Source organism: Bos taurus, chromosome 3, assembly GCF_002263795.3.
Source record: "Bos taurus isolate L1 Dominette 01449 registration number 42190680 breed Hereford chromosome 3, ARS-UCD2.0, whole genome shotgun sequence".
In the NCBI taxonomy this organism is placed as follows: domain Eukaryota; kingdom Metazoa; phylum Chordata; class Mammalia; order Artiodactyla; family Bovidae; genus Bos; species Bos taurus.
In genome coordinates this window covers 35,579,620-35,596,032 of record NC_037330.1, presented here as the reverse complement: position 1 = coordinate 35,596,032, position 16,413 = coordinate 35,579,620, and the positions used below count along the sequence as shown (strand labels likewise).

Genomic DNA, 16,413 nt, shown 5'->3' with positions numbered 1-16,413 from the left:
AAAGGTCCGTCTAGTCAAGGCTATGGTTTTTCCAGTGGTCATGTATGGATGCAAGAGTTGGACTCTGAAGAAAGCTGAGCGCCAAAGAATTGATGCTTTTGAACTGTGGTGTTGGAGAAGACTCTTGAGAGTCCCTTGGACTGCAAGGAGATCCAACCAGTCCATTCTGAAAGAGATCAGCCCTGGGATTTCTTTGGAAGGAATGATGCTAAAGCTGAAACTCCAGTACTTAGGCCACCTCACTCGAAGAGTTGACTCATTGGAAAAGACTCTGATGCTGGGAGGGATTGGGGGCAGGAGGAGAAGGGGATGACAGAGGATGAGATGGCTGGATGGCATCACTGACTCGATGGACATGAGTCTGAGTGAACTCCGGGAGTTGGTGATGGACACCGACAGAGGCCTGGCATGCTGCGATTCATGCAGTCGCAAAGAGTCGGACACGACTGAGCGACTGAACTGAACTGAACTGAACTGAAGGTGATGATCTAGCTATGCATACACCTGCACATCTTTACCTAGAAAACAAATCCAGGGAACAGAAGCTCCTCATGTACAGGCCCTTTCTGTCTTGCTGCTTGGTTCAAGCCAGCCAGCTGCAGGCATGAGTGAGCACTGAGCACAAAACACAAAGCAGGTAAGGTCCAGGCAAGGTATGAGTGGACTGGTCAAGTAAGGAAAAAACTAGACTGGCTACCACCATACGCAACACTCCCTCCTTAATTCTCCTGCTGCCTCTTATCTCCTGTTTTCCTTCTTTGCATCTCATCAAGCTTTCCTCCTAATTCTTATTGAATGTACCTGGTCTTCACAAAGGCTCCTCTGTGTAACCCAGATTGGAAAGTGGACAAGGGGCTTCGTGCTGGATACAACTCCAACTCTGAGGGCCTGAGTCTTTAATGGGGACTTACCCTTTCCTTGCCCCCACTCCCTGTCCTCCTGGCCACCACAGCACCCCCGCCCTCCCCACTGCCATCCAGAAAAGAGGCTCATCTCTTCCATGGACTTGGCATAGTGCAGTTCACACTGTGATCTGCTCATGCTGGGCAGAGCACATAAATAGTGGCTCTTAAAAGTCTGAGGTTTTATTTAGTCATATTTCATGGCAGGGTTCTGTAAATATTCTGAGGAGAGGGCAAAAGCCAAAGGACTAGAAATAACTCTTAGAATCTGTTCTGAATTCAGAAATTCTTAACCAGGCTCCTTTTATTTACACATTTGTACTTGTTCCAGTGGTTGTGCCATCAGACTGACTGGCCCCTTTACAAACATGATCTAAATTCTGATAACCATATGAACGCAGCAGCTATAAATTTTACAAAAATAACAGTGATGAGAGAGCAGAAAACCCAACTGCAACACACTGTTTCACACATGTTTAAAGTAAAAGTCAATTCTGGACGGGAAAATAGAATAACAACCTCTTCTGATGATGTATTCTATGGAAAAGTTGCTCTGATTTTGAAATCTACAACACCGTCCTTCATTTCCTCTTGATATGTACCCAAAGTTACTTTGGCGGGCACTCGGAGCTCTAAAACACTCTCTGTGCGTAACAGTTCCACATCAGGATGAGGATAATAAGAGCTGATGACTATCAAATTTATTTGGCTGAACTCTGACCAAATAGAAAGATGGGTGCTTGAGATATGACAAAAGATCTCTCTTTTACTGTCTCTTTTTCTTCTGGAAATTTCCTTAGAATGGTAATTCAATTCTTCAAGTTTCCAAAAGTTTCTAATCCTCAACTTGCCCTTACCCTGCAGCCAATTTCTCAGGCTCCTATTGATCAAACTATAAAATGTTCTTACCCTTTCAAGAACCTTTCTAGATGGTGACTCATGGGCCCTGAAGGGGTTTATACCTTGTGTTCTTTCATCATGTCCCAACCGGCTTAATGTAATTCAGAGAAGGGCTGTTACTGAGGTGCTTGGAGCCTGAGCAGAACTCCATCTTCAGCCCAAGCACAGTGCACGTATTTTATAAGACAAATGATTTTCACTGAGACTTTAGACTCCTATCATTCATTTGTTTAAACATAAATTTCAGTCCTATTATATTTGTTTTCTAATACAAGTGGCTCTCAATGCATACATTATTACACAACCAGCTTTGTCTCTTGTCTGAAGTTCTATTTCTTAAGACTAAACAAATTGGTGCCCAGTAAGATCATTTGTCTCAAAAGGGATCACAGGAAAGTAATTACCAGGAGAGCCTTTGAGGTTCTTCATCATCGTGGCTAATATTCTATTTTTATGAAACACTAAAACTGAAAGGCAGTAGGACTGATCAAATTTTGGAGGAAGTTGCACAAACCCTATTTTCACCACTCAGATCTACAGCAATATTCTGAAAAAACAAAAACATAACTAATACTTGGAAAGACGCTTTGATTTTAAGTCTTTTCAGGAGCTCTAACAAGGACCCAACCATATAAGAGTTTTCAGTTCACTCTAACAATTATTAATGTAAGATTGGTGGCGGTGGTTTAGTCCCTAAGTCATATCTGACTCTTGCAACCTCACGGACTGTAACCTGTCAGGCTCCTCTGTCCATGGAATTTCCCAGGCAAGAATACTGGAATGGGTTGCCATCTCTATCATTAAATTGACCCAAATAATTAAATGGAAGGAATAATAACTAGAATATAAAATTGTCTCAATAAGTTAAAAAAGATAACTAATTTATATAAAAGACTTTAAATAATGTTAAATAGAACCAAAGTCATTTTTTGGTTATGAAATCAATGATTAAACTTCAGTTTATGTGAAAGTCATGTGATAAAATGCCTAGTGGTAGAAGGATAAAATAAAATTATATTCTAAAATTTATCTCATGATAAAACACTGCAGTGTGCTGTGCTTAGTCGCTCAGTTGTGTCTGACTATTTGTGACCCTATGGACTGTAGCCACCAGGCTCCTCTGTCCGTGGGGATTCTCTAGGCAAGAATACTAGAGTGGGTTGCCATGCCCTGGTTCAGGGGATCTTCACAATCCAGGGATTGAAGCCAGATCTGCCGCATTGCAGGCAGATTCTTAACCATCTGAACCACCAGGGATGCCCAAGAATACTGGAGTGGGTAGCTTACCCCATTTCTCCAGGGGATCTTCCTGACCCAGGAAACAAACTAGGGTCTCCTGCACTGCAGTGGATTCTTCACCAGCTAAGTTAGCAGGGAAGCCCAAATACTGCAATATTATTTATAAAAGAGCTATTTCAGATGGCAATTTGGGGTGCAGGTTCTAGGTAACAATCTTGCAGGTTTAAGCCATGATGACACCAAGGCTACTTTTAGGGATGGCTGCAGCAGCAGCAGCAACCTGGCCTAGATAAAAGAGTGATTAAACAGATAAGCAAATGGGGATCTGCTTCAGTTAAATATTAGAGCATCTGAGGCTTGCATTCCCCCTAAAGGAAAAGACGAATTAAACCAAAGTCATCTGCTCCAGCAATATTTGCCTTCCAATGTTACTTTCTTTGTTTAAAACAAGAGAATGTAAAGCAAGCCATGTTGATCAACATCAAGTTAAGAAGGGGACAAGAGGAGTTTAGCCATATACTGCAACAAGGGAAACACACAAAGGCCCCCAAAGGTTGCATCTAGGGCTAGACCTGCATGGTAGCATACTGTGAGAAAGAAATGCCACTCTAGAATTACATCAGTTTTGCAGTGACTTGTTGAGAAAGTCGCACACAATGGAGTTCATACTTATTCATTATTAAGGTTGGAAAGTTTTGGCAGCACACCTCAGAATCCATGTATGTGTTGATCTGAGGTTGCCATGGTGAATGTGAAGAAGTCAACTCAAGTTCAGCAAAAAAAGAGATTAGAACTGCCTTCTCTTTATATCTATGCAAATCCTCAAATGTTAAGACATACACTAATCACCCAACCTTCAAATTTGTTTCCAAGTCATACAGTTTGTCTTAGAAAAAAAATAAACTTAAAGGACCCTTTTAAACACTTGAAATGTACTTGAGTTAATAATCTATCATAGTCAAATATTAATACGAATGAATTACTTTTAGAAATGAACTGCATTTTTGCCAACTAACTATTATTTTGAGGATGAATGAAGACTACACAAATTTAAGGGATATAGAGTATGAAATATAAAAGGTTTCTGAACCCAGGGAAGACAACATCCAAAGAAGACATAATTTCCACAGACACAAAAAAAGAAGCGTCTAAGAGCTATTTCAAATGCTTAATGGTTAGTATCTTTACCACATCCAACACTATCAAGGATTGTAGTTCGGTTAAAATATTCCTATTTAGGAAGGAGTAACAACATGATGGTCAACACCTTGACTTTGGACTGGATATTAAAGGATAGATACAAAAGATGAGAAACACATTCCCTATGGTGAATGTGCATTTCCTTTCTACTAAAGGAAATAACAAGGGGAGGAGGGAATTCTCTGACAGTCCAGTGGTTAGGACACCGCAAATTCACTGCCGAGGGTCTGGGAACAAGATCCCATAAGCCACATGATATGGTCAAGATAAAATAGAATAAAATGCTACAAACTTTCATTAAAAAAAAGGCTGATTAGAGGATGGGTACTCATTGTGAAAAACTCTTAAAAAATAAAATTAAAAATAAAATGGTCAGAGACAGTAGTGCTCACCAAAAAGTTCATGGGTTCCACTACTTGTCCAGCTTCCCTTGTAATTAAGTTGAGGCCATGTGACTGGTTTTAACCAATGGACTTCTAATGCTAAAAAATGGAATTGCTCACTTCCAGTTCAAAGGTCTTAAAAGCAGCAAGCCCAGGAGTCACATGTTGAATTCACGGTCATAAGATGGAACTAGCTTGGATCCCTAAGCCATTACTTATAAGGCAAGGACCCACAACAAATACCACATGTGTGAAAAACAAACTTTTATGTGTTTAAACCATTGGGATTTGGGGTTTTTGGTTGCCACGATACAGCCTAACCTTGGCAAAGACATAAAACCGATACACAAACTAATTAGAGAACAATTTTTTTTTTTAAGATAAGAGAACAATTTAATACAGACAACTATTAGATGGGTAGAGTAAGGTTAAAAGATTGGCAGAGATTGGAGAGGAAGTATTAATAAAAGAGGGTAATCTTGGAACTGTAGGGAGAAAATGGAGCACATTTCAGGGAGAGGAAACACTAAGAGCCAAGTAAAAATTCTAAAAATTGGGACCAAATGGAACAGGAAGTAAATTCCTCCAGAAATAGAGATATTTTTGTCATTAGGTGTCCCATGAGCCTGGTTGTCTTCTTGCTACTTATTAACCTAACCCAATGTCCCTTGTTAAAGGCTTAGTGATCAATGCTCAGGGTGTGAATTTTAACTTGAATAAATACTATAAAGGAATGCAAAAGTCTACTCAGTTTTTCAGATCAGGTTTTTATTCCACTTATCCCACAATCACTCAAGCTCTAGTCTCTCCAAGGGTAGAACCAGGAATTGTCCAATCCCCTACAGCCTCTTACTTCTGCTTCTAAGACCACAGTGATTTTTAGGGCCCAGAAATCTTGGTATACTGCAGTTCTACTCATTATTCTATCTATCTGTTGGTCTACCCACCTACTTATCTATTCATCATGGTCTCCCAGAGATCAGAACATCAATTCAGCATAGTTCTTATCAGAGAGAGGCTCACTGTCTAATTGAATTTTGAACATTATTCTTTGAGGAATAGAAGATATACTGAGAAAATAAGGGATACATCAGCCTTGATTTTAATAAAGATCACGTTGCAAAGTGTATAGTGAAGGAAAACTAACAGCAGGGAGGAGATTTTGTAGTTAATCTATAGCAATACCATATACACAGATTTTCTAGAGACTGAGGAGGAGAACTAAGAAGAATAGGTAAGTGAATGAAGATGAGAGGCTGTTAAGTCAAGGCTGACCCCCAGCTTTGGGTGACTGTATGAGTGGTAGATCTTTAAGACAAAAAATAGGAGGAAGTTAGCAGTGATGACTACTGAGATTGGTTTTAGATATCTGAAACTGGAGGTCACTGCAGGATACCCAGGAAGGGATACATTAGAAGATGAAGATTTGGAATTCAAAGCTCAGGAGAGAGGCCTTAAGTGGACATGGAGCCTTATCTACCTGGGTTGCAGATTATGGGTAATGCCAGAAAAATTAATCAGATATACAAAGGATGTGAAGAATGATTAACAGTGACAGATGATAGAGAAGAATCAAGTTGAATAAGGCCAGCAATGTGATGACCAGTGGAAATGTCAATTGCAAGGTGGAAGACTCTTTAGCTTTCATTTAGGCCCTTGGGTCATTTTGTACAACTTGTAACTCTTTCCAACTGACCACTCCCTTAGCTATAAACATGCCCAGTGTTGAATGAAAGGCTCCACTTTTTAAACTGTCTTCCAACCCAACTATATCCAACTTGTTTACAACAACTTAGCCATTCCTACTAGCCATGACTTTCTGAACCACAATGGATTCTTGAGTAACACTGAACCAAGTGGAATCTCTTTTTGTCTCCTGAAGAGAATATGGACTATTAACCAATGAAGCCATAAAGCTCTATAAAACCGGGGGTCAATTCAAATCACCTATGATTTATTTTACAGAGAGACTTGGAATCTTTAAGTTTGCCTTAAATCAATACTATTCACTTGCTTTAAATTTGGTTGTTGGGATGATTTCTCCCAAAGTCAAGTTCTCTCCTCTGTACAAAAGCCCCATTCAAGTAAACCATGTCTCCAGCCTCTGATATGTCTCATCCTGCCTCCTGCCCTTCTCCCGTACACCCGTTTTGCTCCAATCACATCACTCATGGAAAATTAATTATACTCATGGAAAATTAATTGCAAGCAATTACTCCTGGCTGTCAAAACAAAGAACTGTGCAAAAACTTAAACCAATATTGGGAACTGGGTTTCTCTGCAGACTAGGAAACAGCCCATAAAGTCTGGTTTGCCCATGTCCTCAAAATACCACCTATTTTACCACACACAGATCTGCCAAGCTCAAACTTAAAATCTACCCATGACTACAGCCTACACCAGAACAGGAAGGGGTGAGGCTGAGGAGAGGATGTCAGGAGACTTCCAACTTTCAGAGGGTATCTGTTTGGCAGTGAGGGAGAAAAGGCTGCTGAGGAACAGATCTCTTTATTTCTAAGGGCTACCCAGCAAATCCTAACCTGAAGGCAAAGAAAGGGAAGACTCTTCCATACCACTAATTACCTGACTGTGGGCATTCAGTGCCACCAGTCTCTTAAAAATCTTGGACAGGAAAGGACAGAAAGAGGAGAGAAAAAGAATGAGGACAAGATATGAAAAACAGAAGGAGAATGGAGGGCAATTTAAGGATGCAGGCAAAGAATCAAGAGAACACAAGACTTATGTTCAAAACTCCAAGAAGTGCTATTTCCTGGTGGTCCAGTGGTTAAGAATCCACTATTCAGTGCAGGGGTATGCATTCCTTCCCAAAAAATAGCTTCTTATCATAACACCTTGGATGAAAATACTGAGTTTTCATTGTATCCAGGCACTTTGCTATGCATCAACATTATTTCATATGATCCCTACAATAATCCTCTAATTTCATTTTTACGGATGAATAAATGAGATGTTTACACACTTTCCCCAAGTTCATGCAGCTAGTTAAGAGCTGAGCCAGATTTTTAATCATCTCTGCTTGACTCACAACCACTCTCCTACACTATTCCCTTTAGACTGCAAGAACCTTGCCAACTATGGGATCACTTTCTACTCCTCATAGACTGAAACTCAGAAGACAGGGCTATGGGACTGACAAAAATCCACTCACCTACTACGAGCAAATAACATGTTAATTGTCCTCAAAGGGGATAAAGGACAGAACACATAAAGATGAAACCACAGAAATATTAAGTGATAAGCTGCATCGGGTAGGCAGTTAAATAGTAATAATGTGCTGGTGTGCTGCGCGCACTGCACCCAGTCGTATCTGACTCTCTGCGACCCCACGGACTGTACCCCACCAGCTGCCTCTGTCCATGGAATTTTCCAGGCAAGAATACTGGAGTGGGTCACGATTTCCTCTCCAGGGGATCTTTCTGACCCAGGGATTGAATCCCTGTCTCCTGTGCATCTCCTGCATGGCAGGCAGATTCTTTTAAGGACAGGACAGATAAAGATGGACCCACACACAAATATAAGTGATAAATTGCATCAGGTAGGCAATTAAAGGGCTTCCCTGGTAAAGAATCTGCCTGCCATGCAGGAGACCCTGGTTCAATTTCTGGGTCAGGAAGATCCCCTGGAGAAAGGATAGGCTAACCACTCCAGTATTCTAGGACTTCCCTGGTGGCTCAGATGGTAAAGAATATGCCAGCAATGTGGGAGTCCTGGGTTCAGTCCCTGGGTTGGGAAAATCCCCTGGAGGAGGGCATGGCAACACACCCAGCATTCTTGCCTGAAGAATCCCCATGGACAGAGGAGCCTGGTGGGCTACAGACCATGGTGCCTCAAAAAGTCAGACACAACTGAGCAACTACATACAGCACAGGCAATTAAATAATAATAAATGTATGTACTATTTCTATTTTATACCTTTGTAAACTGTTTCTGACCTTCAGAAACATTAGCAAGTGCTAATCTTGTCTCCTTTACCTACAGACCTTGAGCCAATTAACTGCATAAGCACAGTGACTCCCATCAGCACCTGGGCACTGCTCTTCTGAGGATGCAATCAGTCCAAGCAGGCAGGGCAGGCACAGTGCAGGTGCTCAACTAATGCCAGGCTCTTTCTCCAAGCACTGCCCAAGCCTGGCGTAGAGAGTGGCTCGAGGAGCCTCGCAAATACGTCTATAGAAGGAGCCGAATGAGAGGAATGCGCCGTGATCTCCATTTTCTAATAGGATTCACAAGTTTTGTATGATTGCCTATTTTCTGAACTGGGCTCTGAAATGAGCTATTATTCTCTGTTTCACTCTTCTTCACATTATCCAAAATAATTCAATGTCCACCTTTCCCTTTGGGAAAATCAAAGGTTGACACAGCTACCTTTTGAACTCAGGCTGTTAAAGATCCCTTTCTTCTGTTCAAAAAGTTTTACTGATTTTGAAAGGTCTTATTGATAAAACACAGAGAAACTCAGGGGAAAAGGACAAAGAGAAAGAAGAAGAAAGAGAAATAATAAAGAGGCCAGCAAAGAAAGAGAAGGAAAAGAGCCCAAGAGGGGCAGAGAGAGGCAAAAGGCTACTGAATGCATAATGGCCAACAGTGTTAGAAACTGTCTCAGGTTACAATCATGGAGCATTATTTTTAAAAACCAAGGGGAAAACATTTACACAAAATCCAAAGGATGTCCATTCTTTGTTAAAGGCTGGAAAATGACAATGTATTCAATTCATTAATTCATGAATTAGTCTGTGCACTGTTTACTCCTGGCAGCCTTAGCCTTTTGGAGATGAATATTTAAGAGAAAAGGGGAGAAATTCAAAAACCAAAGACAGAAAAAGAACCATTTTTTCCTGTTTTGTTTTCCAACTCTGTTTGTGTGCTGCAGCTATGTTTGTATAGTGTTGGCGAGATTTAGGGGAAGCGGGTGAATGGAACAGGTGGTAGGGAACCTCCCAAGTCCCTCTTGAAGCCCTCCGTCGCTCAGCTAGGTATAAAAGTCACAAGAATTTCAAACCATTTTCTAATTGTGCTCATAAACAATAGTGTCAAAAGCCGATATGTTATAATAAACACATATTTAGAGTAAATTAGGCCTTAATTATGTTGAGCAAGTTTTATGTTCTCATTAAAAGCCCAATCACAGCAATAAACATGACTTACCAGCGGAATTAACTCTGCTGCAATTGTCTACTCTTCCCAAACATTCTTTGTGTGCTCTGGCACCACACTTAACACACAAATAACCTTGAAAAAATGTTCCCCTGCAAGGGAAAATCAGAGAGTGATAGGTTAAAAGGTGCAAAATTCTGCCTCTAGAAAACCATTAGCGCCAGGAAGCAGAACAAGAGAACACAGCACTATGCAGGGTCCCCTTCAAGCCAATGGAGAGAACCTTCCTGGGTTCTGAAGGAACGGTCCAGGCACAAGGCCAAGGAAAGATCTGATGGATCCAAACTGGTAAGGCATATACCCATTAGAAAACATTCTGACTGGGACCCTAGGGAAGCCGAAACATTTGGCAGTTACACCAGTTCCTTTAAACTGAAAACCAAGACCACGCCAACTGACCTCAGGAGCATCTGGCAGACTCTGCAGGATGTAACCCGGGTGAAGGTGTGCATCTTGAACTCGTGGAAGTTGGAGTCTGCATAGTCTGGTCTTATGTTGGATCTAGACAAAAGGAAAGAGGTAATATCCTCAAGAAAGCTTCACAACACAGCATCAGTCTAAGTTCATCAATTTTACACTGGGTAGAGAGGTGATTCAGACAAACAGGCTATTAAATACACAATGTTTTTAAGCCAAATGCTTTGCATTAAAATAGGTACCAAAATCTGACTGTGTGAGAACCAGCAACATATAGACTGAAGCAACCGAATCCGGCTCAGAATTGCATGTTCCCAGGGAACTTTACAGACTGGCCACGTAGGTCAACCTGCCAGGAAAAACACAAAGCCTGAGGGATATTCACGCTGTGTGATGATTTCTTTTTTCTCTAGCCACATCACCAAAATAGAAACTAGCTGCAGGGGGCAGGAGGGAGGGGAAGGGGTGCTGCATTTCCACAGAGTTCCTGTCGAAATAGGTATGTGGATTATGTAATGATCTATAAAAGTGAATACAAATTTCCCAAAAGAGTTCAAACAAAGCATCAGTCTGATCATTAAAAATGTCTTCCTTAAAAACAACCCAGAGTTCTGGCAATCTAAATAAAAGGTAAACAAAATTACTTTATCATTTATATTCTCTGTATATTATACACATATGCAAAAAAAAAATACTAAGCGTACTGCAAAATGACATTCACTGTGCATTTACTCTGTGCCGATACTGTGATAAAACACAATGTGCTCATTACACCTCACTTAACCTTCACACCAATCCTAACTGTGTGGCACTAATCAATTCACTAGTTTACAAACAGGGAAATAGAGGCTTGCGTGCGTGCATCCGAAGTCGTTTCAGTTGTGTTTGGCTCTTTGCAACCCCATGGACTGTAGCCTGCCAAGCTCCTCTGTCCATAGGATTCTCCAGGCAAGAATACTGGAGTGGGTTGTCGTGCCCTCCTCCAGGGAATCTTTCCAACCCAAGGACTGAATTCATGTCTTGTATGTCTCCTGCACCGGCAGGCAGGTTCTTAACCACTAGCATCCCATGGGAAGCCCCAAAAAAAGTTTACACTAAAGGAAAAGGCAGAGCTGGGAACTCCAACCCAGGTCTGTGCTCTTAGCCACCAAAATTGTAGTGCAAGGAGGAATTCAACAGTATTCACCTTCATATAATTAGATTTTTGTGTTAATAAGTATATGGGAAACTGTTAAGTTTAGTCATTTCCAGAGGACTTTTTATATTATTCTTAATTTGTCCATGTTACCAAAGAAAGCAGAAAAATTATGAAAGGATAAATTAAAAATGAATACAGATCAGAGGGACCCCTAGAAAGCTAAGATGAGGCTGAGATGTTACATGATCTGCGAGACTGTAGGAAAAGTTTGAGATGAGCCAGGATTTCCCCTTTTATAGAACACAGCGACTCTCAAGCACACACAGCCTTGGCATAATGAAGCATAACACAGGCGGGCAACCAGGCATCAATCTCTGAGGTACCAGGAGAAGCCTTACGAAAAAACATTCACAAAGGCAATTGGAGTAGCAGGCAGTGATGCAGAAGTGTGAGCAAGGTCAGCCTTGCAATCCATCTGCTGAATATAACCGTGCTAAAAATGAAATCAAATATTAGTGCCATCTGGGATTTCTCTGCTCTGTGCTTCTGGCGACCTCACTTTTTAGGAAAGTGTTCCACTGCGTGCTGCAAAGGACGGCCATTTCCATGGAGGCATTTTTGTGTTGCTGATTAAAAATTACAGAGTGTTTCTTCAGGAAGGGAAACATTGAAGAAAAGAGAATGATCTAGAAACAAAATTCTTTTCACATTGTTTCTTGAGTCCATACAGCCAGGCATTGATATGAGCGTGGAAACCCGTTTCCTCAGCCAGGGAGGCCCACTGTCCACCTCTCTCTGAGCACCAAGGTGACAGTGATAGAAGAACTCTCAAACAGCAACTTGGGTCTGGCAAACTTGAAGAATTCATCAGCCTGGAGTTTCAGAATACAAGTAGGTCTCCTTCAGGCAGGAACTCAAGTAAATGGATACAAAATAGCTAAGAATTTAATTAATTTTAGAAGTCTACCTAGAACATCTTTCTCTTAGGGTCAGCCCAAGTCATATGTGTATGTTGTGTGTGTGTGTGTTTACCATTTGCATTTAACATTTTCACCAACTAACTAGGAATAAGCTGACTTTTCAGAAGATAAAAGCTGAGAGCAAGATTACACTGAAAGGTTAAAAAGAAAAATCTTACATAAAGGAAAAAAAATAGAAAATATTGTTGACAGTAGTTGCTGTAAGTTAAGCGAGACTTGAAGATGTATGGTAGAATGGTAGAAAGAACGGTTGGAAATTTGGGGCTAGTTTTTAACTTAACTGCATATTATTTTAAAATTTTTAAATCAAACACTAAAGAATAAAAGTTAACTCTATGACCCTGCTACTGAGGCACTACAGAATATAAAAGCATGGTTGAGAGCAGGAATCTGAAATCAGACCACCGGGGCTTACATCCTAACATGCAAATCACTAACAGGGTGACCTTGGGCAAGTTAATAGTACAAAGCAGGAATACTAATAAAATCAAACTCGGAAAGGAAGGCAACTTACGTGAAGTGCTTAGGACGTTGCCTAGCCCAGAGCTAGTGTTCAGTGAGTCTTGGCTCTAATTTATAAATTGCTGATTCTAATTCCACATAATAATGATGTAATCAGGACAATGCTTTTATGAGCCTTGGGACTGAATCTCTAGAGGGTCCCCATTCTCCTAGGAATTTCACTGCAGGACGGTTGTATGTTCAGTGTCCTTGGGACCAGGAATCCATATGTAATGATTTAAGCACATTAAGAAATAGGGTTACTCAGGAAAGGATATGTATGCAAAAAGTCCAGGGAATTAGATGAAGTCATATCAAACACCAACTAAAGATAAGAGAGATGTCAATACACATGGGGATGCAGAAACCAAAGACAGTAACTTAGCTGAATGGGAAAGCTGGAAAGGTAGGCTGAAGCAGAAGAGGATAAAGAAACATCAGGTTTATAGATGTGATAATACAAGGACAGAAATGATCAAAAGTAGAATGTATTGCTGCTGCTGCTGCTAAGTCACTTCAGTCGTGTCCAACTCTGTGTGACCCCATAGACGGCAGCCCGCCAGGCTCCCCCGTCCCTGGGATTCTCCAGGCAAGAACACTGGAGTGGGTTGCCATTTCCTTCTCCAATGCATGAAAGTGAAAAGTGAAAGTGAAGTCACTCAGTCGTGTCCGACTCTTAGCGACCACACGGACTGCAGCCCACCAGGCTCCTCCATCCATGGGATTTTCCAGGCAAGAGTACTGGAGTGGGGTGCCATTGCCTTACACCTCTAATGTACCAGGCACAGTAATTGACTCTTCATATATTTTTTTCACATTTACTTCTCACAATAAACCTATAAAGTAGAGTGATTCATTCACTTCACACTTAAAAGCACCTACATGTAGACAGGCCCTGAAGCAGGAATAGAAAGAAGAGTCCCTGAGCTGGAGACCAGTGGGTGAAAAGGGGGGATGTAGGAGTGAGCAAGAGTGGCTGGCAGGGCCAAGGAAAGAGTTGATATCTTCAACAGGGATTGACGCCACATTTTCACTAAGTTGCTTCAGTCGTGTCTGACTCTTTGTGACCTTATGAACTGTAGCTCACCAGGCTCCTCTGCCCATGGGATTCTTCAGGCAAGAATACTGGAGTGGGTTGCCATTTCCATCTCCAGACATCACATTTAGTTGACCCCTCAAAATCTCTATGACTACTATGTAGAGAATTCCTTGCAGTGCAGCAAAAGTGGACAGAGCAAGCCCAAGTACGGGGTTGCGCTGACTGCAGATGAGAACTGGACTTGTAATAGGTCAGCTCACTTGCCTGGTCATACAGCTAAAGAAAAAGGATTCCATTTAAGTAACTTGCTTTGATATACTACAGTTTACTTATGAGAACTTGGGTGGAATCTCACAGATTCCATTTCTTTTGCTTCATTTCAGTTCAGTTCAGTTCAGTTGCTCAGTCGTGTCTGACTCTTTGCAATCCCATGAATCACAGCATGCAAGGCCTCCCTGTCCATCACCAACTCCTGGAGTTCACTCAAACATGTCCATCGAATCGGTGATGCCATCTAGCCATCTCATCCTCTGTCGTCCCCTTCTCCTCCTGCCCCCAATCCCTCCCAGCATCAGAGTCTTTTCCAATGAGTCAACTCTTTACATGAGGTGGCCAAAGTATTGGAGTTTCAGCTTTAGCATCAGTCCTTCCAATGAACACCCAGGACTGATCTCCTTTAGGATGGACTGGTTGGATCTCCTTGCTGTCCAAAGGACTCTCAAGGGTCTTCTCCAACACCACAGGTCAAAAACATCACTTCTTCGGCACTCATCTTTCTTTAGGGCCTACTATTAATACAAGTAGGCTTCCCTTGTTTAATCAGTTAATCAAATATTTATAGAGAAAGGCATACTGATGCTCTTGTGGCTCCTATAACCTTTCATGATCTTCTCTGACTGTCATCTTGTCCTCTGGCTCCATGTGGTAGCCAAGTTGAGGACCATACACCTCGCCTAGCCTGGGCAATCCTCTCCATCCTGCAGATCTGCATTTCAACCTCAGGCATCTCCAATGCAGCACACACAAAACTCAACCCCACACCTTTCCTAACATACCTGACTCTTTTAAAAAAAAAAATACAAAGCCTTGTTTGGAGGGCTGATCTTTAATAGATAACAGCAATGGAGCTGCTAAGTATGAAATCCTGATATAACACACCTGATCCCAATCAAATTCTGATTTCAGTCTATTACCATTCACTCCTTTCAGGAGAGAAACTCAAAGAGGCATAATGAATTTTTCCCTTTCCCTGACATTCTCTACATTTTCATTTTCTCTTAACCTCTCCTCTGCTCCAATTCCCTCTTCCCTGACACCCTGACCAACTTCTACTGATTCAACTTTAAAAATACTTCCTCTAAAATGCAGGTTCCATTCTCTCTTCTCACTTCCTAATTCAAATCCTCAGTATCTCCCAACTAAATTGTGACAATGACCTTCTTAATTATTCCATCTCCTACTTTCTCTATTTAAGGCCATCTTTCCTACTATTTCCAGAATCACTTTTAAGAATGAAAATATGATATGTCACTCCCTCCTTTGAATACATCTGCTGATTCCTAATGCCGATGGGGATAAAGATAAATCTTCTAACAATGGCATGAAGAGTTTTTAAGCTCTAGCGTTAGCTACCACTCACCTGCCCCTTCTTTCCCAAACACTCACAGTTCAGTTCAGTTCAGTCACTCAGTCGTGTCCAACTCTCTGCAACCCCATGAATCGCAGCACGCCAGGCCTCCCTGTCCATCACCAACTCCCGGAGTTCACTCAGACTCATGTCCATCGAGTTGGTGATGCCATCCAGCCATCTCATCCTCTGTCATCCCCTTTTCCTCCTGCCCCCAATCCCTTCCAGCATCAGAGTCTTTTCCAATGAGTCAACTCTTCACATGAGGTGGCCAAAGTACTGGAGTTTCAGCTTTAGCATCATTCCTTCCAAAGAACACCCAGGGCTGATCTCCTTGCAGTCCAAGGGACTCTAAAGAGTCTTCTCCAACACCACAGTTCAAAAGCATTAATTCTGCAGCGCTCAGCTTTCTTCACAGTCCAACTCTTGCATCCATACATGACCACTGGAAAAACCATAGCCTTGACTAGACGGACCTTTGTTGGCAAAGTAATGTCTCTGCTTTTGAATATGCTATCTAGGCTGGTCATAACTTTCCTTCCAAGGAGTAAGAGTCTTTTAATTTCATGGCTGCAATCACCATCTGCAGTGATTTTGGAGCCCAAAAAAATAAAGTCTGACACTGCTTCCACTGTTTCCCCATCTATTTCCCATGAAGTGATGGGACCAGATGCCATGATCTTCGTTTTCTGAATGTTAAGCTTTAAACCAACTTTTTCATTCTCGTCTTTCACTTTCATCAAGAGGCTTTTTAGTTCCTCTTCACTTTCTGCCATAAGGGTGGTGTCATCTGCATATCTGAGGTGATTGATATTTCTCCCGGCAATCTTGATTCCACCTTGTGCTTCTTCCAGCCCAGCGTTTCTCATGGTGTACTCTGCATATAAGTTAAATAAGCAGGGTGACAATATA

At 41.5% G+C, this 16,413-nt stretch overlaps 1 protein-coding gene across 3 annotated transcripts in view; it reads right to left on the bottom strand.

The window, feature by feature from the left end:
- Nucleotides 1–16,413, bottom strand: part of VAV3 (vav guanine nucleotide exchange factor 3) — a 432,801-nt gene that overhangs the window by 148,278 nt on the left and 268,110 nt on the right. For all 3 annotated transcript variants that reach the window (XM_059885057.1, XM_002686162.6, XM_024990050.2), the window contains exons 16-17: nucleotides 10,199–10,300; nucleotides 9,791–9,891 (exon numbers count right to left, since the gene is read on the bottom strand). In XM_059885057.1, coding sequence (XP_059741040.1) covers nucleotides 9,791–9,891; nucleotides 10,199–10,300 — 203 coding nt within the window. The remainder of the gene's footprint in view (nucleotides 1–9,790; nucleotides 9,892–10,198; nucleotides 10,301–16,413) is intronic.